The 24,747-nt window shown below is 38.9% G+C and overlaps 1 protein-coding gene across 2 annotated transcripts in view; it reads right to left on the minus strand.

The window, feature by feature from the left end:
- mical2b (microtubule associated monooxygenase, calponin and LIM domain containing 2b) overlaps window positions 1-21,450 on the minus strand; it is a 62,614-nt gene extending 41,164 nt beyond the window's left edge. For both annotated transcript variants that reach the window (XM_054619335.1, XM_054619336.1), the window contains exons 1-2: window positions 21,228-21,450; window positions 2,527-2,931 (exon numbers count right to left, since the gene is read on the minus strand). In XM_054619335.1, the coding sequence (XP_054475310.1) occupies window positions 2,527-2,790 (264 nt within the window). In that variant the 5' untranslated portion in view covers window positions 2,791-2,931; window positions 21,228-21,450. The remainder of the gene's footprint in view (window positions 1-2,526; window positions 2,932-21,227) is intronic.
- Between the last annotated feature and the right edge of the window lie 3,297 nt (window positions 21,451-24,747).

The raw sequence follows: 24,747 nt of genomic DNA on the forward strand, positions 1-24,747 counted from the left end.
TGTAAAGGAGCAACTGTTTGCTGACAACTTTGTAAGGGTAATATGTCAAAAATGTTTGCTTTTGTTGAACAATGAAAAGTTCAAAGTTTGCATAGTAACTGACAAAAAACATTACAAAAAGGTGAGTGTGTATACATTATAAAGTTGTGTGAAGTTTGGTGTCAGTTTACAGTAGGTGTGACGGGAAATCCAAGCCATGTTTACAGTAACTGATGTTTTATCTGGTTTCGACTAAGATGATAAAATGAGAAGAGAAAAGCATCATCGTGTAGAAATGGGAAGAAAAAGGCTTCCTCTGGAAAGTCTCAAAGGGCCTCTGTGATTACAGTTAAGGTCTCATTTCCAGTTCAGCATGCCGTTTGCCAGTTCACAGCTATGAGGAGAATTAACGGGTAAAACAGTTAGCACAGCCACCTGGGGAGAAGTTAGTTCAAATTATTCTTGGAAGTGTGATTTGTGGCATCTTCCATGGAACAGAACTAAATACACACAGAATTACAACACAGAGTTCCAGAAAACAGAGCGCCCACCCAGCTACAGGACCACCGTCTGCCTCCAACTAGCAGTTTCTCCCACAAAGATGTCTGGGATAATAATTGAGCTGTTATTTTTGGCCCGCCCATCGGCCCAACCTATCTCTGCTAATCTCCCCTCTGCGAGTCTCTCTGGCCTCTTTCCTCTATGGACGTCTTATCAGACAGATATGAAGTCATTCCAATGCTATGCTAAACGTGCTGCTTTTAATAATTAGGCACATGTGGTTTGACAATAAGACAAACCAGCACATTGCATAAAATAACAAACATGAGTTATCCTGCACACGGTGACCACTTTCATAAAGCTTTCCCTATAAATAGCTTATTTTACTTGATCCAACTGAATTTACTCGACAACTCAGTTAACTCAGCCTCTAAAAGTAATGATTACTTTGGTCCAATTCATTATTTTCACATGACTTTAATAACATACCTGTTTTAAGGTATGTTCTTAAAGTCATGTTTTTTTTGGTATATCATATTTTATTGTAAATTTTTCTTATTTTCTATTTTTAATGTTGTCTTCAATATTGCACCATGTTCACCAAGCCAAATACCCTGTGTGTGTGATTCAGATACTGAATTACAGAAATAATCTATTTATATAATCTATTTTCCACACTGTTATAGGTTCTAATTAGGCATTTGAACAAATAAACTATAAATCCTTAAGATGATTTTTTTTTTTAGTTTAGGATATTTAGGCTGGTGTCTTCTCCTTCAAAATAACATTGTGTCTTTTTGCGAAACCGATAGTTCAACACATATGAGTTTAAGAGAAAAACATTTTTTTTAGTAGTCTCTGCGTTCCAACCTCAGTACTTGTGTAGTTTGAAACTACATCTCTGTGGTTTGGTTCCTAGTTTCACTTTCACATGCCTGTTCCTACTTTCAGATTACTTTTCTGATAGCTCTTCTACTGTACAGCCAATTGAGCTGCTTTACAATATGTGTAAATAGTAAGATCTGGCCAGATTTTTACTTTTCAAAAATGCAACTAACATTATCAACAGAATGTGAAAAGGTTAAAGTGTGGACTTAACATCAAAGACATCTGTGTAGACATCTACGGAAATGAGCATGCTAACCAGCTAGCCGACAGCCCATCCTGTCCACTTGTATCTCGAGAAGCGAAGGTGAGCCAGTCTGTCCTCAGTCCAACATTAGAGGACGAAGAAGTAGAGCTACCCCGAGGGATTGTTAGTCACGGCAAAGTAACTTTTTGATGGTTCGTTTATAGGATTAAATCAAAATTGGCAGAAATGACCAAAAAAAAAAAAAGAATACGTATTTTGTCTTTGCCACCGCCAGGAGGCTACTTCGCTGGGAGTAGCGCAGATTGCAGCTCCAGGAGACGGGCCTTCAGTTAGCGATTAGCTACAGCAAGAAGAATCCAGTCAGCGCAAAACCCCTGCTTGACTGGGCGGGGAGTCTGGCAGACCTTCCAAGCACTGGCTCAAGTTCCTACAGCTCTGCTAATTGATGGTATGTCTCCCCAAGCTGCTGCAACAAAAATATCTTTTCAAGTAATTTTCTTGTTTCAGCCACTTTGGATTCTATCCAATAATTATACTATCAAAGCCTACACAGACCGTACAGCCCCCGGTCAGTGACGCAGTTAGCACACAGAAGGCTAATCTAAAGTTTCAGGAGTTTGGTCGAAAATTTGCCATGTTGTTAGTTTTCTTTGCTTTTTTTTCCCTATAACTGATGATAACTGGTATGGACCCAGTGGTAGAGGTAAAATGCTGCCACCTATTTCTTTGGAGTATGTTGCCACATCTCACACATTGCATCTTTAGGTTAGTGCTAAATCCATTCATCCAAGCCAGCGCAACTTGAATATGTGTGGTTGCTCATTGCTCAGACAGGCATGAATACCCTCCCATTATCTTAGACACGCTAAGATACTGCACCAAACTGGTTTCCCATGTCTATTAGTAGCCTCAACCTCCAGTGCAGGTTAGTCCCTCCAGTTGGTCTGTCTTACCCTGGTGCCCTGGCAGGCTTTGTTCTGGTTGTAGACCTTGTGCTGTGCCCTTTTGTCCAGTTTGGTCCACAGGGCATTGACCTTCCAGGTGCTGATCGCCGCTTTCAGAGAGCCATAAAAGTTGCTGTAGTCCAGAGGGTCCAGCTCCAGCTGCCTGCAGAGGATGCTGAAGGCCTGCAGAGTCCCTTTGCAGGTGGACGCCTGGACAAAGTTCTCGAAGAGCACGCCGGCCTGCGCAGTACGCTCATCCTCCGTCTCTCCCATCTGCTCTGATGCTTTAAAAAAAAAAAGAAAAAAAGTGTCCTATCTCTTCTTGGTCTCCTGCTTCCTTTTCCTGTTCACTCCTTCCACGCTGTCAGTGCTGGACTCCTATGACGCGGTGTGTGCCGTCATGCTAAGCTCGTTCTGAAACAAACGAATAACAACAAAAAACATTTGCAGACAAAGACACATAAGTGACTGGAAATAAAAATCAATCAAGAACCAGGCGATCAGTCATATATCCTGTGTAAAATTTCTAGAAAGAAACAGTTTGCTCACTTTAATAGTTTTGGACGGTATGTTTGGGTTAGCCAATTGTGGGTTATATTCATTCAAAAACGCAAAAAAAGCAGAGGTCGTTGAAGACACATCTAGCGGACAACTGCAATCTACTGAGTGCACCTTTCTATTTGAATTTGAATCTAATCAACTTTGACCATAGACTGAATTAAAGTGCAAGTCCAAAACCCATTAGTTTGTGGACTGCCGTTATGAAACCTTGAGTTTGGCGTAATTTTGCCGTCGCCATCTTGGATTATGGCCAACGACATGTTTTTTTTTGCAGCCAATGAAGGGAAGCATATCAGCTTTATGCTCTATTTTATTCTTAATGGACCATCATTTACTAAATGAACATCATTCTGCATTAAAGAAGACTTGAACTAGAGATTGAGACCATAAACTCATGTTTACAATGTTTACTGAGGGAATAAATCAAGTGAGAAGTAGAGTCATTTTCTCATAGACTTCTATACAATCAGACTTCTTTTTGCAACCAGAAGAGGCTTGTCTGTAGAGAGAATGCAAGATTTAAGACACTTCTGCATTGTCTTCACTCTGCAGAACCAGAGATTGCCGCCTGGTTCTGAAACATTGTTGAAAAAAGCTCCTTACTATAGAAACTAATAACTTAAACAATTTTAAACATTTGCCACAGAAAAGGGTCTGTGTTTATGATGCACATTATCCTCTGGAAAACATAAGGACATACACTAGGTAGTGGAAAACTTTGAAATCATAAAAAGGAGAGGTCACATTCCAAATAAATTAGCAGTGGTCCATGTGTTGCCTCATGTGGCCGTGGAGTGTCCTGTCCTCCGCTGCGATGACCATACATCCCCCATAGGAACTATAATTCAACAACAACAACAACAACCCTGCAGAGTTCAAACAGTCATTAATTTAGCTGCACATATTTTTTTTCTCTCTACAACAAAGATATTTCCCCTCCCTCCGGCTCCACTGAATGCCTGATAGGATTATGACAGCGAGTGCGCCTGGAGGGGGTTCAGCTGAGCGGTCATGAGAGAAGCTCAAACGCGGCGGCTACAGACAAAGCGGTCACACGGTCAGCAGCATTACACGCCAGCAGCGGCTCGGTGGAGGCACAAGATGCAGAAGAAAACAACCCTGAAAATTCATCAGATGTGCTCAGCAGACTGCATACTTTGTCTCCCCGCTGTACAAACTGTTCCAGGCTCACAGCCTCACAACACATGTAGGGAGTTTACCCCGCTGTCAGGGGAGAATCACTTCCCTTGCTGATATTTCTCTATTTGTTCATTACGAATGAACTCTTTCACATTGTCCCATTGCCATTTGATACAATATTATTTGTATTTAGTGGTTCAGGGGTTATATTCTAATGCCTGCATGTGACATAGAAAGGGTTTAATCACGTTTTCTGATCTTGGCAGCCCACAAAAAACAGGCTGGGTTGTCTTATTTCGTAGCTAGCTTTGATAGGGACTCTACATACCCACATGATCCCCACTCTGAACCCCCAAAACCCACCGGCAGTATTGAAAAGCATGCTTTCTTTAAACAATTACAAAATTCTTACGTTTATCAAACCAGAAACTGTAAGAAACAACATATCAGATCTCCACATCAGATTTTCGTCTTTCCGACTTCGTGTTTTACAAACGCTTCAGTCATAAAAAAAAAAAACACCCAAATCGATGCTTAAAATTAAGATATGTCATTAAACCCATTTATTCTACATGTCTCATTTAAAATGTTGACCCAAATAAACCGTTTGCTCTAACCAGATACTGTAAAAAAAACATTCAATTCTGAGCTCCTCAGCGTGTCTGGGAAGTCTTGATTGATTCTCCTGAGACCAACAGTCAGGAGACGAAAATTCTGCGAAACTAGAGCTGAACCACGGGCTGCTGAACAGAGAGCAGAGAATGAAAGGACAGGAGAGGTTGAAAAATGTTAATAGTTCAATGTGCAAAATAAATTATAAAAGGAATGCAACAATTCAAAAAATGCATCCAAAAAATACAGAATTGCAGTGCAAAGGCCTTTACACTCTCAAACTGTTGAAAGGCAGCAAATGGGCTACACTTCAACTGATTTAATCCTCTTTGGCTCTTACACTTTGAGACAGCCTCAAACCCTTTCAGTGCTTCAAATACTACATAGATTTCATCTTCTTTATATGCTTTAACTGAAAATTTTCAATTCAAGCAAGCACACGTTTTCTTTGGGAAAAACCTGGCCATTCTGCATAAAATGCTTTACCCGATATCAACCAATGGATTCCTCTTATATCCCACACTGACTCTTAAGTCATTTGAAGCTGATGCCAACTGTTTCTCAGATATCATCTCTGTCAACGTTAAGTTTCAGATCCCGATCGTTGGAAGCCTCGCAGCATTATTCTCCCTATTACAGCCGTGGAATCTGCTGCTGGGGGAAAGATACTGTTTCCTCACACACAGATAAGGGTCTGCACGTACACCAACTTACACACACACACACACACACACACACACACACACACACACACACACACACACACACACACACACACACACACACACACACACACACACACACACACACACACACACACAGTGTCCAACAGGCCTGAAACAAGATCCCATGAAAACCTGAGGATGCATTCTCTATGCAGGCAAGCGTACGTCATGGCAAGGGACAGTGCATGCTGCACAAGGGCTGTCCCTTTAGTTTTTTTTCCCAGTCAGCTATCCCACCACACACACACACACTTCCAAAGAAACGCACACTTTCCCTTTAAGTCTTTGAGTGGCCCAGAGGGGGTCTCAGATCTCTGCTACCTAACAGTTTGGCAGCACACAGAAGGCTCTCGATTACAATTATCCCCCCCAGACCTGCATTTAAACACACACACACACACACACACACACACACACACACACACACACACACACACACACACACACACACACACACACACACACACACACACACACACACACACACACACACACACACACACACACACACACACACAGTTAGTAGTTGAATAGAAGCATTTACTGACGACGGCCTTTAGCAGATTAGCCCTCCAGTTTCTGTACGATCTGGTCCAAATCCCTAAAGCGCAGGGAACCGTGGGAGAAAAATGAAGCAATGGAAACAAGGACATTCAAGGAATTTGATTTAAATAACATCCTGATATGAGCTCAGAGACCGACAGCCCTACTTTTGTCTGGCTCTGACCAGTCAGGTCAGGGGTAACATATACAGTGAAGCCTGCACTGATATCTGGTTGGGTGCATTCTGAGAGTCTTGTTACAGGAAGTGCATAGCTCGGTATGCATTTTTGGGCGTGTGGGAGATATCAGCACAACACATGGAGATGTTTCTACTCCAAGCAGATTTTCAGTGGATGTTTTCTTTTTCTGTTCTAAAAGGTGATATATTAAAATGTTCGCAGATCCAGGAACACAGGAACAGGTATTTTTGTCATGGACTGACTAGCTGACTGGTGGATTCATTGGCTTGGTCACCCTGGTATTGGTGTCAAACATTATCAGAGAATATAATTGTTTATGTATACTTTATTTATGTGCTCACTTTCAGATGCACACTCTTAAAAAGGCAGGCTTGGTAATATTTAAGAACAATTTCTGATATTTTTTTGTGAAAATTTGCATCACGTCCTGACAGCAATCTATGAATGAAATGAAAAAAATCTGAAGGCCGTCCGTCATTTTGACAAAATATCGTGGTATAACTAATAAGTCTATAGGATTAGAATCACAAATTCCATGTTTAAACCATCATTAGGCTCATGTCTCATTATATAGAAAAACATTTAAACGAAAGTTTATAATAGATAATGAAGGAATTTTTACAACCATGTCTGTTAAAATGATGGACAATGAGAAAGTCTAACTCAACCACTGCTTGAATAGCAGAACTACTCTTTAACCTTTTTCAAACGCTTACTCGTCAACCAACATTTTAACTGCTTTCCAGGCTTTTACATGTACTAATATTTCAGCTTAGCTCATCTCTTACTCATCAACAAGAAGAAATCTTTCTATTCCAATCTGCTTTTCAGTTCATGCTTTTTACTGTTCTATTGCAATAAAGTTAAAATTGGTGAAAAAAATTGCCATTTAAATCATGTGTGTGAGAAAATTTAAACCATTTTGTTTGGTAATCGTGAACGCTCAGCCAGTCTCTACAGTCTGGTCATTAGAACTTCCATGACTGTAATGAGCCAATAGGTGATTACACCGACTTACAGCTTCCTACTTGTGACTCCACAGGACCTAAGGGTGCACTATACATAGAAGCCCATGTCTTTCTATTAACGCTGAACATTCATTTAATCTATATCTATTCCTGAACGTAGAATGGATGACTTGTTAATCAAGTCAGCTATTTCAGTAGCTTCCAGTGTCCATAATGGAGGTGTAACCTGCAATACAAGCACCTTTCAAAAGAAAGAGGATACTTAACGACATTTATGGATATGTATGTGAAGGATATTGCCTATTAGATGTAAAGGCCAGGTGTCAAGAGTTGAGATCATTGCACCTGTTTGTGTCAAACTTATCTTGGCATAAAGTCTGGAGGAAGTAAATAACAGCTATGCTGGTTCAGAAAAAACACAACAACCAACAACACTAGAGCTGATTTATTAATACATTTTACCATGTTTGTTTAATACTCATAGGCTGGCTGATGTTTCCTGCTTTCAGGCTTCATGCTAAGCTATGTATATATATATATATATATCAAACTGCTCATCACAATGTTTTGAAATAAAGCAAATTAATACAATAAGGATCATTTTAAAATTTTATCAAAACCTTTGCAAAATGACAGAGCATAATGACACTTCCTGGTCCAGCACTAAGCATGCTATTATTGCTGCCTTTTGTTTTTTTTCATTTGTACCATTTCTTTCACTTTGTTCTCTTTGTTTATTTAAAGGCAAGCTTCTGCACAAGCTGAATATCCTTATTCTAAACTAATAATTATCTATTTCCCCAGCCACCGATGAAATTAATGGTCAGAAATCTATGCCTGTAACATAAGGGAATATATCTATCTTTTTTTTTCTCCCATCTGTAGCATCATTAACTTTAACAAATCTTGTAATAATCCCTATACACGAGATAAAGGTCTTGGATCTCCGATTGGAAAACAACTCGTCTTTCAAGACAAAGTGGCACAGCATAATCAAATGTTACAGTGAATTCAAAAATAATTCTAAAGCCTAGCATTAGAGAGATCTGAATCCTGTATTTTATACAGAGAGAACCCAGTACAAAATCTGATGTTAATTCTATCGTGATCCCCAAATCCCTCAGATGCTAGAATAACGTGAGGGCTAATGCACGAGGAGGTGCCCTCTGCCCCCTCCACGTCCTGGCCCCCCATCCTCCATTTATTTCTGATTAGGGACACCTCACAGGCATTAACCCACTTACGCCATGGTCACTTGCCAAAGGGATAAAATTACGGCCATTGATTCATATTGTTTACGTCTTAGGTAATCAAGGCCTGGTAAGGCCTGAGGGTTTGTTAATACCTGGAACAATCATTGCCATCCCATGAGGTTCTTGTGAAATAGAAACGCCATGCACTGCTCCAGGAAATAGAACGGACCTTCGATATCACTTGGCAACAGGAGATATTTCTAGTCAGCTCAGCTCATTTAGCTAAGCTACCAGTCAAAAAGTTATGTTAGCTGGTTTATAGTCCGTAACACTGCGTCTGGTTAAAACAAACACAGTAAATATAATTTCACAGTATATTTTACAACTAGACTAGCTTGTTTCATATTACATTTGTTGTCCACTAGGCTAGACCTGTATTTATAATAATTTACAATGAGAAGAAAAGTCCCTAACATACTTTTCATAAATAAAGTATTTAATTCCCACAGGAGTAAACAAAAATAGGCTTTACTAGTTATAAAATAGTTATTAATTGAACTACCAGAAAACGTGCTTTATCAAGGGTTGAATTACCTAAATCAGGATAGAATAATTTTTCTATATCAGAAGTCTGACAAGTCATGGTTATGACATCTCACAGTTTGGAATCAGGTTACCAGAGCGCCTGAGGTACAAGGAACTGGAGCAAACAGGTGACAAGTAGAGCAGGACAAATGTGTCTCTGGGCTACAGACAAAGAGACGCTTCAGTCACAACCAAAACTCAAAATTACCATATTTTACCATTTCTTTGTATAAAACTGGAGATTTTGTGCCATTTTCAGAGGCCAGTGTAAACAAGACAATAGAGGGTACACATTACATTCACATTTTGGTTAAATAGTGATCTACTGTCATAATGACCTAAAATTACTCATGTACCGTCTTTTGACTTCAAGGAACTGGGTTGTGCTAAAAACCATAATCTGTTCCTTCAACGCACTACGACAAAGGGATGCAACACTGCAAGAGTCTGAACTGCTTCTCTGCTTGTAACAAGAGATACTTACAAAAAATGTAATAATCTTTGGACTTTATGAGTATCCTTGACAAAAAGTTGCAAAACAGGTGGATCATCGGAGTGGAGTCACACAAGCCAATTAGGCGGCCACCAAAAGAGTCAACTGATTTAGACGGGAGCTTGATGGAGATTGTTAAGATTATTGCAGAGGTATGAGAGATATGCCTGCTGTATTTGCCATCAGACATAATTGGAAGAGTGGAAGCTGTATTGCTGTGTTCAACTAAATGGTAGAGGAAGGAAGGATGGGGGGGGGGAGAAGAGATGTTTCTGCATGGGGATATTGTCAAGCTAGCCAACCACAGTTTGTTGAAAAGAATGACGAAATGACCCTAAGAAAGAGAAAAAGAAGTTGCGGAAGAAAATCCAACCTGGCTCCCACTAAGGGGGAACTGAAGATATTGGCTTTAACCATGGAGCCAATGTGACATCATGTGTGACGATCCTGGAGGTGGATTGCTCTGATGAGGATGCCGCAAGTTCGGGAAGGTTTGTACTTTCTAACGGATCTTCACCTGAATCAGAAGGATTGATTTGCAGTTCTGGATCCATGATGAGTGGGTTATTCGATGGAATCAAAGATAGTGTATAACTTTCCCCATTACTACAATATATTGCACAAGGTAACACTAGCTTTTTATAAACATTTTGAAGACAACCACCAAAAACAATATTGCTTTGTAGGGTTGACACCCATGTCATGACCTGTCAATCAGACCACGCATTGTGAGCGTTGCATATTGGCAGTGCCAAAAAAAATGAAGTGAAATTCCATTATGGCCTTTTTTTTTTCTTTTTTACCCCAGCTGCATTTTTCTAAAACCGAACTTAAAATGAAAGCAGGTGAGTAATGTTAGAACCCGGATGGGTCGGGTTAGTAGTATGAAACTGGATATGTACTTCCCTCTAAGACAGCAAACAGAGATCACTGACTGATAGCTGTCGGGGTCTCCATTACAACACTCAGTGACAGATAATGAGTTCATAGTATTTTTAATTAAAGTCATAAAAAGCCATGACACAAAAAAAATTATTTATATAATCGTGTTGTTTTTTATATTCTGATATTTAAAAAAGCAAGGTGCAGAAAAGATCTGAATTAAGGCCTTATGTTGGTCACAGGATTTGCAGGATAAGTTATCACTTACAACATAACAGAACTTTTGTTGTGTGTGTGTGTGTGTGTGTGTGTGTGTGTGTGTGTGTGTGTGTGTGTGTGTGTGTGTGTGTGTGTGTGTGTGTGTGTGTGTGTGTGTTTTGAATGTCTGAGAGAGGGATCAAAGCTGAGTCAACAAGTTCCTGCCTAGACAGACTAGATGCCAAGAAGGAGAGGAAAAACACAGAGTGAGAAGGACGGACCACAGAGAGACAGAACTTGTGAGGAGAGGGCTTTACAAATAGACACGGTACAGAAAACTGTTGCAGATTCTTTAGTTTTGAAATGTGGGGAATTTTAATCTGACCGCAGAGCGTGCAGTCTTGGCAAGGAGACGTGGCGATGCTGATTATCTCCAGCAGCAGTGATTTCTTCTGAAAGCAGGAAGTGTGAGCAGCTGGAATGTCGGGGAGTTGATGCGACCGAACGGCTAATCACGCTGCAGTGGCGAGATCTGGACAAAAGGACCACAAAGTCCTGAATGAACTACAATGACAATAGTTTTCACAACAATGCTGTGTATATTGTTTGGATCAGCATCATCAAATTTAGTTAGATGTAATCTGAAATGTCTGAGAGTTCAGGGCTCAAAGTCGGGCATTTGTTTTCATAATGACTCCTCCAATCTTTACTTGTCGGTTTGAAGGCCAGCTCATGTGTGGATGTAAGGTCCTACAGTACTGGGTTTGCTTTCAGAACTGTTCTTCATACAACTGATAAATTCATGTCAATTTATCTTGGTCTATGTAATGGCATCTCAGTGTAGAAGAAGGTTTAGAGAAGCATCTGGCCCATTTCTTCCCATGACTCACTCAGCATCCTGTATTTGCACTGCATCCTTAGTTTTGATTACTTCTAGAACAACATCTAGGTCGTCTAGTTCATCTTAAAAAAACGTTTTAGCATGATATTGGCAAGATCTGACTTTGCAATATTTCTTTTTATGAGACATATTTTGCTATATGAAGACATACATCCATCTTCACTAGATGACGATATGTCATCATGTGATATGAGAAGATTTGATAAAAAATGAAGAGGCTAGATCTATGAAGAACTTTTAGTTTTCTTTACATACAAAAATGCTGTGTAGTAAAATAATGTATTCAGAAACACATTGTTGTATGTGGTTGTATAGATGTGAATGGATGACAGGGCAAGACCCCTGACTTACAGGGAAAAATCTGCAACCTTCACTTTACAGGCTTTTCAAAAGGCGACCTAGAGCCCGTCGCAGTGCACCACCAAAGACGAAACGTGCCCGGAAGAGGGGCAAGCAAGCGCAGGGAAGAGATCCCACGAAGAAGCGACCTCCGCTGACCCCCTGAGTTAAAACCATAGACTGCAAATAAGAAGTGGACATAGTCGACGTGATGTCATCCAGCTGTGGACTGCCGTTATGAAGCCTGTAGTTCAATTTTCGCCGTTGCCATCTTGGCTTTTTGCAACCGCTGAACAGACGTAAACCATATTTTGATTAGGGAGGAGTTACGTAGCAACGCCGCATGCGGCTCTGGTAGCAGCAGTGACCTGTCAATCACAGTAAGCCCGCCCTAAAGCATACCCTGCTTTATGGTCCATTAAAATCTAAATGTCCCATGATTTATCAAATGGATATCATGGTGTATTGAAGAAGACTTTAAACTAGAGATTGAGACCATAAACTCATGTTGACAATGTTTACAATCTGACTTCTTTTTCAACCCGAAGAGTCGCCCCCTGATGGTCAGTAGAGCGAAAGACACTTCACTTTGGCTTCACTCGGCAGAAGGAGGTTGCCGACCAGTTGAAACCCCAGGCAGACTGTGCGGGCGCAACCCATTGAGAAGTGTAAAAAGATTTGTGGTACATTATGAAGCTCTCTTGGGTAATTAATGGGAAACATTGCATGGCATGATTGAGTTATTTTCAATCATGCCATGCCAATTTTTCCTGTGACTGTTTCACATACGCACATAGCAGTGTCGGCGCTGAAATGGTATGTCCTGCAGCCCTAGTTTTATTATAGGGATTCACTAAAAACACACAACAAAGACTGACAAATCATACAAACAACCAACTGCTAACAGCCTTTCCGGAGGGGAAACTTCTGCGTGAATATCTAGAGGCCACATCAGGCTGGCCCACAGCTGAGAGCAACACCCATACTTAACCCACAGATAAGGGGCTCTGAGAGGGAGCAAACTACTCATCAGCTGCATATTTGTTATTCCCCTGGTGGGAGACTACAGCACAGTGCAGTGGGTCATGAATGTAATGTAGAGAACAGAGGCTAAATGTGTGCGTTTCATTTGATATGGAAATGCAAAAAAGTAAATGACAGTATGTCAGAAAAGAGCATGATGTTCAGACCGTTCTTTAAAACTGCCCTGTTGAGTTCTCTTGTAAACATACAAGTCATGTCTAGACTCAGTGCTTCTCATCAAAAAGCACTCTGTCTTATCAGGTCTAACAAACACTTTGAGTGCATTTAATTTCTCGTAAAACATTTGCAAACCATTTGTTAAATATTTTAAATCTTGCATTGTCTACATCCGTGTTTGCTAGCTAGCAGTCTTCTACTTCACCGCTACATTTCTTGGGTAGTTATCGCAGCGGACCAACTGCCGATCAGCTAAACGGCACGAAGCCGATGGCAGGTTGTGAATTTTGCCACTCGTGCACATTCACAATACAAACAAACTGGGGAGCCACTTGTAATCGACGTCGCTCCATAGCGCTACTAGTGGTCAAAATCTTCACAGGGTACCTTTAACCCTCTGAACTCCAAAACTCGCCGGCAGGATTGAAAATCATGTTTTCTTTAATCCATCAGCAAAACTCCACTGTTTCTCCAAGCCAGAAGCTGTAAAAAAACTCCATCTTTCCAATGGCCTTTGAACACATTATGTGTTACGAACGCGTCCTTAAGAAAAAGCAACAAACTAAGCCTAAAATGGTGAAACAAAGCTTTTTAGTTCTACATGCCTCATTTAAAATCTTGTCCCAAATAAACGGTTTACTCTAAACAAATCCTGTAAAAAACATTAAATTGTGCAATCCTCAGCAAAACTAGGAAGCCATGATTGACTCGCCTGAGACAGAAAGACAAGTGACAACAACTCCGTGAAACTTCTACTGAACTGCAGGCTGTTTACACATTTCATTACGGAGAGGACAGGAGAGGCTTTAAACAGAGGTTGTAAAATTGTAAATAGTAATATAATAATGTATATAGCACAAAGAGATTTTTTCCTACACTGGTTACACTTTTGGATGTTGGATACATAAGATTCCAGTGTTTTCCAATTTTTGTCAAATAAATTATCACAGAAATTCAACTTGCAATTTTTTCTTTTTCATGACTTATGGCATGGTAACTGTGTTATTCTGCACAAAGGACATTATTGAGTTAGCTCTACTTCTAACCAGGATTGTGCCCTTTCCATAGAGGTTGTAAACATTGCAGTGAAATTCAAGGCCACAGAGAGTAAAATGTGACAGGTGTGCTTAGGGGGAAATTTGCATATTCCTATTCAAAGAATCTACTGAAAAATTTGTTAAAGTTAAAAAGACTACTATGATCCAAAAAAAGGCGAAATAAAAAAGGCATTTTTTTGTATGCCTTTGCAACAGTCAAAGCCCATCTACAGCAGGTTTCATACTAATTGTATCTGTCGTACTGTAAACCGCTCTCAGGTTACGCTGTGGTTTACAGCGTATGTGATCTGTCAGGGCCATTACTATAGGAGGCATAACCTGAGGCATGGCTGCCATGTTTGAGTTCTTCAGCTGGACTACACTGTAACATAAGAAGTCTTACAACGCCTGCAGCCTTTAGGGGACAGCTGAGTTTTACGACTTTGGTCACTGACACCCAAACTAACACACACATATGAGCTCTAACTGTTTACTGTTCTTCTGCATGATCATTAGCATTGCCCAGGGGAGTCAAAAGGCAGTTCATAACAAGAAGGAAGAAGGAAAAGGGAAGAAAGATTTGTATCTCTTGTTGGGTCTATCAGATGTAAATATCAGATATTGAAAACGGACAACATTCAAATGGATGGAAATCACTCTGGAATCACACAGAGATGAAAAACGCTCAACTCATACCAATTCACATTTTTTCCCAAAAGTTAAATGAAAAGCCATGTCTGTGCTATTGAACACAGTTTATTTCTTTAGCATTTATGCTAAGCAACACAAATAGCCAGGCTTTTGCATTTATGCTAAGCAACACAAATAGCCTTTTGGCTCGAACTTTATATTTACTGTACAGACAGGTTATAATCTAGTCAACTCTTGGCAAGGAAATATAAAATGTAAAACTTACAAGTACAAATATAGACAATAGACAATGAAATCCCAAGGCCCTCACAGGCTGAGCATATCATACTAAGGACATGTGAAAATCCCTTTTTATTAACAGTAGCCAGAGGCAGTGGCAACATCTTGCTGTTGGGATAAAATCACAACATAAAAAAAAAAAAGGAAACCAAAAAACTGCAGTCTTTACCTTCATCACCATGTATTTTGAGGTTCCTGAAGGTTTTTGTTTTGGTATTTCTACGACTCTTACAATAAATTCTATACCAACGCTTTGACACTTACAACAATATTCTGTAGAAAAACATTAACTTACATCTGATGGAATATTGAGAATTGCTACTAACAGTAGTAATTCTTCTTCTTTGAAGTTAAGATTAAAAGCACAAAAATACCGTTGATGCATTTGGGGGTCCAGAAAAACGCACATGTTGTAAAGACACCACCGTTTTTACATACCATGAGGTGAAGAATGAGTCCGTCTCCCAGAGCTCTCAACGCTGTTCTAACAGCAGTCTGTAATCTAATTTAAAGGGTATAAAGGGAGCGAGATAACAATGTCTGTGTTCGACAGCTAATCAAATGCCTTAGTTGGGGTTAAAGATTCCTTTTTAAGGATCTACCCTATCACACTTTGAATACGGTTTTACTAATAAGGGCATGGTGTTGATTCTTACCTTTGGTACAAAGGTTATACCAAAGCATGGGGGAGTGTCCAAACATGTGTTAAACACCAATAAATCCAATATGACTGTAAAAGGAAAGGATTAGTAACAAGGCCTTAATTGGCATTGTTGACATCAGTAGCATAACTACATGTATTGCAATGATAGGTATTTTTAGTGTTGATAGGGAACTACAGAAAAAGATAATACACTTCGAAAATATCAAGTTGTTTCAACATAAAAACATGAGTTGACGCTACCTTATAATATTAGGCTGAATTAGTACAGAATATTCTGGGAAAATGTGTTATTTGTAATAAAAAGTTTAACATAGAGAGAGACTTGACTTAAGACTTATTTCAAAAGACTTGTTGCATTGAGCTTAAATATCTAACTGTATTGTAAGTCTATGGTTCAACAATATTGTTCTTATTAACACAAATATATATTTTTTGTATATTCTATTGCCACTTACTGGAACATATCAGTTGAAATTGAACACCAATGTACAACCTAACCTGGGACCTAGCAGCTGAAATAACAAAATAGCATATTTCCACATAGTCAAACTGATGTTCAGTGCAATAAACTGTGTTTTGCATTGTTCCAGACTAAAAACCTTGATACATGTTAAACAAAAGCTTCAATGACTTGTGTTCTTATCCAATTAGAATTTCCATCTTCCCCTCCCCCATTAATTTACCTTTCCGTATATCAAAGTCCAGAACTTGGATTTTAGGTAATAAATACATATCAGGGACTACAAATGTAGCTCATAGATATTTATAAGCTTATAGCCACCAACTCTTGTGCAGCTAAGAAGCTACGACTGCTTAACAAATAAATGAATCAAAACAATATAAGCTTATGAGCGAGAACATGAGTCAGGCCTCACTCAGCCCCTCTTACGACACAGACTGCAGTAGCGTGGCTTGAACGATGCAAGGCCATATGCTTGCTTGTACCGAGGCAGGCTTTAATTGGTGCATGCGAGCCCTGAAATCAAACCCTTAATCCTCACGATATTAACACCAGACATTGTAGAGGTTTGGGGATTAGTCTTACAATATGCAAGCGGTTGTTGGGACATTATATCCCACACAGTGTGTCCACGTTGCACAGTAATTAGATGATTGGACAATACATTAAATTCAAGGGTGTCTCGAATTTTGCCGCAAACCATACGTCTAATGATTAATAAATCCCTATTTATCATGTTCAAATTTTGTTGATACCGTAATTAACAACTGTACAAAAACTTAACTGGATAAATAAATACGTCTTGATAGATCAGCTCTCATGGGTTGGCTTGTGCTACAGCCTTGAAGTGCAATAGACAGTGCAGAGTCGGTTTAGATACAATTTAATACCCCATTTTGAGGGGCGGGATTTGGACCCATGTGTCCTCGATAAGTGTAGGATTTTGTAAGCTAATAAGCAGATAGCGAATAGCGGCTCCAACATGCAGACCCTAAACCGTTGAACTTGAATTGGAAATAAGAGCATTTATACATGAAGTAAAATCCACACGTGCACCACACACACAAACACATGGCTAGCAAGTTGGATACCAATTTCAGTGATACCAATACAATCTGTTGCTCACAGTCATGTTTGGTTTTGAAGGTCAAAATCGCAAATTCAGTTCCATCGATTATCTATTTAGAATCATAATCGTGACACCTCGATTCAAGGACAAACTGAAACCTACACTGTACATTTGCTACCACTTAACAACTGCCAATTTCTCTTTGCTATGATCGGCAACACCTGTCCGTTCTGAGCAGAGAGACCGCCTCTCTGTCTCGCTCGACAGCACACATCCTACACACTTATTGTTATTCCTTCAAGGAGTCACGCTACTCTTACAACATATGCATCAAAACTGAGTCAATGTCAATATAAGATTGAAACATCACGTTTGAAATGCACAATTTATAAAGGAAAAATAAAAAAGTGGCCCCAAAAATTCTTAATTCAGGCTTTCTGGGTCGAGCTTGGCGGGTGGTAGTAACAAATGCATTGCTTAGCAACAACTGCGTACGTGTTGAGGAAGTGGATCAGGTAATTGAGCGCAGAGGCGAAGACGCTATTAACACTTACGCGCCCATTCATTTTGAAATGGCAACAGTCGGTGGAGAAACTTTATTACTCCAATTTTTTTTTCTTCCATTTTTTCAATGAAGAAATACCATAGACGTATAAGAGGTGGACACAGTCATCGGGACGTTGGCTGCCGTTTTGAAGCCTCGAGTTCGGCGATTTGGCCGTCGCCAACTTGGATTATGGGCGTCACCATGTTAGTTTTTCTCTTTTTGATAAGTCCATCTTCCTTTTTTTGGGTTGCTTTACAGTTTAGGCAGTTGCCAATGCTGGAATAGCATTTTTTTATTGCAGCATAGTCTTGTTGTTGAATAAGGCATTAACCATCGGAAGGACGGAAGAGGCATCTGCATTTGGAGAGCAGCCAACAGGAACGCCGTCTATCTGATATGACCTGTGATGGGCCAAAGCCTCCCGTCACGGACTTCATTTTCTAAACTGACTTTAAACATCATTAAACTGCCTCCTCCCTGCTTTAACCTACATTTTCCTTCGAGGACCCATTTCAAATTAGCCTACAACTCAAATGTTTGTTTCCCAACCCAATCTTGTGGGAAAGAAATCCCTCCGACATAGTGGCGCTCAACTTGGCCTTTCTCATCTGACAGCAGCAAACTGGTCAGCCAGTGACACTTAGGCTCCCTGGTGTATTTTTGTCTTGCTGCTTCTCCCCCCGTGGGCTTATATGCGGTGGCACCCCCTTATAAGTCAACCACTCATTCCAGGAAGTGACAGCTTGTCCAACCGCTTTCTTTTTTTCCCTCCCATGGGCATCATGGTAGAGATAAGTAGGAAATGCCAACATGAAATGGTCAGAGATTAACGTGTTGAGGTTTGGCCGCAGAGCAATAGGAGGTGGAGTTCAAAGCATAAATGGAAACAAAAGGGAAATTCTACATACAATTGTTATAATCTTCAGTTTAGTTATGATTTCGGGACACAAATGACTCTCTATGGAGGGCACAATAATAAAAAAAAGCAAGACAATGGAGACAAACATGCTCTCTTATTAACTTCCTGTACAGTGCATTGCAGGTTTTGGGCTCCTATTAGCACCTGTGACCTCAGCACTCCATACATAACGCCATGATTCATTCACATAGCATTCCCTATGTAGACTGAAATGAGAAGCGTCTACATTAAGGTTATCTGTGGAATCACAAAAATATTATTCCTGATTCAACTCGCTGCTTGAAACTGGGTAACAAGAGAGCAATCATATTTTCAATAACCCCTGTTTAAAAGCAGCATTCAAGGATTTGCCCCAGTCCTGGACCTCTGACCTGTTAGCCCTTTATGCTGACCAAACTGCTTCTAACCAACACTCACATTCAGCAACTATAAGCCACTTTCACCAATTGGTTTTCCTGATGCTTATTCACCTCAAATCCATAATCCATGTGAAAGGAGCCACGCCCACCCGCTCACTTGGTGTGCGTGACCAGTGGGTGCCCGATTTCTATCTCACCTTACTGGGTTTCAGGTCCCTGTGGACTCGAAGCCACCTGCTGCAGGTGGGAATCAACATGGAAGATGAGAGGAGGGACGCACTTGTATCACTATCTAAAACTCTACAAGTTGACATACCCAATTGTGAAACTCCTGCGTGGAAAATTCACCTTGATATACAAGATTGTTCTGCTCAAGTTGGTGGGAAAATAAATGTGTGTGTGTGTGTGTGTGTGTGTGTGTGTGTGTGTGTGTGTGTGTGTGTGTATGTGTGTGTGTGTGTGTACACACACACACACACACACACACATATACACATATACATTATATACAGCTTATACACATATACATTATATATATATATACACACACATACATGGGCATCATGGTAGATTATATATAAATACCAACATGAAATGGTCATATATTATATATATATATGGCACACACACATATATAAGCGTCTACATTAAGGTTATCTGTGGAATCACAAAAATATTATTCCTGATTCAACTCGCTGCTTGAAACTGGGTAACAAGAGCGCAATCATATTTTCAATAACCCCTGTTTAAAAGCAGCATTCAAGGATTTGCCCCAGTCCTGGACCTCTGACCTGTTAGCCCTTTATGCTGACCAAACTGCTTCTAATCAACACTCACATTCAGCAACTATAAGCCACTTTCACCAATTGGTTTTCCTGATGCTTATTCACCTCAAATCCATAATCCATGTGAAAGGAGCCCACGCCCACCCGCTCACTTGGTGTGCGTGACCAGTGGGTGCCCGATTTCTATCTCACCTTACTGAGTTTCAGGTCCCTGTGGACTCGAAGCCACCTGCTGCAGGTGGGAATCAACATGGAAGATGAGAGGAGGGACGCACTTGTATCACTATCTAAAACTCTACAAGTTGACATACCCAATTGTGAAACTCCTGCGTGGAAAATTCACCTTGATATACAAGATTGTTCTGCTCAGATTCACCTTGATCTGGTGGGGAAAATAAATGTGTGTGTGTGTGTGTGTGTGTGTGTGTGTGTGTGTGTGTGTGTATATACACACACATATATACATTATATATATATACACATATACATTATATATATATATACACACACACACACACGTATATATATATATACATATATATATGTATATATATACACATATATATACATACATATTTACACATATATATACACATATATATACATATATATACACATATATATATGTATATATATACATATATATATATATACATATATACATATATATATACATATATACACATATATGTATATATATACATATATATATACATATATATATATATATATATATATACATATATATATATATATATGTATACATATATATATATATATATATATACATATATACATATATATATATATATATATACATATATATATACATATATATATATATATATATATACATATACATATATACACACATATATATATATATATATATATATATATATACATATATATATATATACATATACATACATATATATACATATATATACATATATACACATACATACATACATACATACATACATACATACATACATACATACATACATACATACATACATCTGCCAGCCAAGTATCTTCAATACATAGTAACTATTCATTGCATTGTTGTCAGTAAATTGCAGCAGCTTCATGTTTTGTTTTTCTAATTTCATTCATAGATTAGATTTGATTTTGTGAACCAATTGAGAACTAAAGCTTCGTTCAGGGCCTTGCACACGTCACCTGTTGCACCTCTACCATCTATAAAGTTACAGCCGGGGATTAATAATTCTGCGGCACTTAACATTCCCCGAAAGAATAAGCTACAAACTAGCACCGAATTAAAAAAAAAAAAAAAAAAAAAAAAAAGAATCATTACCCTTGCAGTGCAAGCTGAACGTCAGATATGAACCATTTCAACATTAACAGTCCCGATACACGCTCAGTCGCATACTCACGCTCGAGCAGGAAAGTGCGGCTGTCAGCTACTCAGTCCATGAAAGAAAACGAGCAGCAGTCCCGCTGGAGTCCTCCCGGGTTTTGTCTCAATATGTCGGTATATAAGTCCCAAGCTATCCTCACAGGTCGGTTAACGCGTTAATGTCGGCGCTGCGGTTCACTCCAGCGACCTGTTCCTCACATGATAGCCGCCGTGTGTCTTCCACCCCCCGGTGTTGTAGACTAGCGTCAAGTCAGACTGCAGGATAGGGAGGACGCTTCCGCTTAGCGGGGTTTTTTCAACAATAAACCTCTCTATACAGACAAGCTTAGTGGCGCAGTAGAATGAAACAAGTCATGTTTTGAGTTCTAGTCACAGTCTATGCACTATGTCAAAATAATAAATAATTTCGGCAGCTATCTAGGTGACTATCACAGGAAACGTATTGTATCTATCTGAAAGGCTGAAACATGACAGCATTTCTTTCCATACAGTAAATGTAGGTACTTAACGTTAATGGTAACAGAATGGAAGAGCAAGATGTTTCTCATTCGTTGCACTACACTTAAAAACATACATTTACACATTAAACATGTTTGGGTTGATTAATAAGACGTGGCTCGACACCGCACCATAGCCTATTAGCATAGCATGTTGTTACCGCAGGGAAGCTGAACCAGCAAACTAGCTAATGAGCAAATTAGCTTCATTTTCCTCCATGTCTTTTGCTGTTGTAGTTTACAAAGGCTTATAGGCTCATTGTCAATGCAATAATAAATCCTCAAACAGTAAGGTAACGTATTCCATCAAAAAATGTGGCTTGATTAATATCAACAAAATACCTACATTATCATAGTTTTGGTGCATAAGTGCCTATAACATAATTTTATTGTACTATAAATACATTATTCTCGTACTAATGTGTGATGCAGAAGACCTTGTTTAAATAAAGCCCCTCCAAATGGTCTACTACAACTACAATAAAAAAGAGATATATATATTATGTTTGATCGAAGTAGTCACGGCTTTACATTGAGCCAATGTAGGTAGAGTTTTTGAACACATCCTTTTATTTTGAAAGTAAATTTGCTCTATGTCCGGTATTGCTTTGTCTGTCTGATGGTAACTTGACGCAGCCGGTGGCCAGAATTTGAAAAATCTGCGCTTCCCAGCGCTGCCCCTTAAAAAAAAAGACATCCAATAGGAACCTGAGCGTTAAACTTTGTGAGAATTTTGACTGTCAAATTATTTTTTCCCTCGGTCAGCATACAAGTCACAGAAAAAAAAAAAGTCTGTATGTTATCAGGACTTTACACATAAATAAATACATGCTTGGTTGACGTTGTCACTGGATCTATCAACCACAAGACGTGCTAAAAGTAATGGACTTCTAGTGATTCAATAATGAAGGCAACATTTCCCAAAATACATCCCCTTAAGATCAACTATAGACTGCGTACTTTTACTTTTGCAGATTCTCTTTTTTATTTCAACCATCCTTCGTGAACAATGGTCTCTACCAGCTCAGACCTATATAGATGTATACACTTACACAGTATTGATATATACACTCACACAGTATTGTCACAATCAATCAAATGATATACTAAATTTTAAAGCTTGGAGTCCAGGAAGGGACACCACATTTTCTCAAATTTGTTCGGCAGTGCCACGAAGTCTTAGCCTGCAGTTTCTCTAATTTTAAGTTAACTTAAAATCTTAACTGTTAAATTAAACTGGGAGGTTGAGGTGTTTTTCCAGTTTAGGAGAACTAGCCGCGCTCTTGTAATTAGCTCCTCTTAGAGGACCATCCTCTTCTGAGACCCAAAATATGGCAACCAAAGGATCAGGTTCTATCACCTGCCAACAAACATCTGATGAAGTTTGATAAAAAAAATACATTTTCAAGTTAGATCATTTAGGACAGAGACAGAACTTTAAATAGTATTTTTTTTTTATAGAAAAATGTGAAACAAAATTTTGTTCTGTTTGTTTTTTAAGGTTGCTGTGATGCGGATAATTAAAGGATGTGTCCAGGTCTTGACTCTACACGTAATGACCAGATAGAGGCAGCAACATCTGCACAAAACACTGGATGGTAGGAAAAATTGAGTGCCTGAACATCAACTGTGATAAATAAAGAGCGACAAACATGTTGGAATGCGTCCTTGCATTTTTTTTAAATGCAATGAATCAGTGGCTTCTCATTTCTTCTGTAGAGACAAAGTGATGCTTCAGAGCCAAGTCATTGCTTCGGTATAACAGGGGGGAACTTGTTTTGTCCTGCTCTGCCCTCAAGTGGTGGGGAGCTGCTATGACATCATAAAGGAGGGCGACGTCTTATTCATCCAAAAAAAAGATTCATAAAGTGACAGTGAGGTCTAGGTTATCCAAAAACTACATTACAATAAGGTGAATTGATTTATTTCTTTGTATTTAATGTATTTTCCAGGATGCCAATAAACCCACAAATTCATAATCTGTTTTAAAACATTATTAATTTCATTCATATTGTGGTCACAGGGTGCATATTCCTAAATTTAATTCAGTGAATTTAATTAGAGAGGGGGTTCAATGGGGGCCAAACAAGTCCTTCTGACAGATTGATCCAGCCCTGCATCACTCTAAACCAAATCACTATCAAACAAGATTTCCTTAAAATATAATATAAACCTTAAATTATAAATTTCAGGTAATAATCAATTTTCTAATAAATGTTTACATATTAAAATGACATGTTAATTTGTACTTTAGAATGAATAGCTTACAATTCATGAGTTCAACCCAAACAAGGAGATAATTCATGGATGTATAAGAGGATTGTAACAAAATGGTAAAGTGTTTTTAAAAACTAACTAAGGGGGTTTTAAAGGATTTAAAAAAAAGAATACTTAAATCTGAAACTATTAAAACCATCCTTGATTTTCACATTAGTTGAGAAATGAAGGCCATAAATTCAGAAGCAGTTTTCTATGTTTGTTTTTTGGTGTTGACCGGTTCAGGGATGTTTAAACCCTTAAATACATTAAAATACCATAAGATATTAGGCCCACTCTATATGATTTTAGGTATTATTTCTTCTTTTAAAATCCCTATTATTAATGGGTAAATTATAAAAATTTTAAGGTTTAAAAATAAAAAAATAGGGGATTTGGTTCTAATTCAACTGTTTCTGTATTTTGCTGAAAATAATAAAAAAGATTGACTCTTAATCTTCTGCCGTGAAAGAATGATGTATTTAAAAGAGAAAAATCATCTATAGGCTCTACTGGGTTATCTGACCTCAGACCAGCCGCTGCCTGGAACTCAATAGAATCTTTGACATGTTCCATGATGCTGTCACCAGAACTAATGCAACATTCCACATCTTCACTGGAACATTTATGAGGAATCACTGAGTTGAGAGCGTTTAAGAGGTGTTTCCGTACGACAACCGTCCAAATATTTACTGTTTATACAAAGTGACTGACATGTTTCACGACATCCTTCAAGTTTCCGAGAAGAAGATGTGTCCTGAAAAAGTGGAAAACGTTCCTCGA

This window comes from Anoplopoma fimbria, chromosome 19, assembly GCF_027596085.1.
Source record: "Anoplopoma fimbria isolate UVic2021 breed Golden Eagle Sablefish chromosome 19, Afim_UVic_2022, whole genome shotgun sequence".
NCBI lineage: Eukaryota > Metazoa > Chordata > Actinopteri > Perciformes > Anoplopomatidae > Anoplopoma > Anoplopoma fimbria.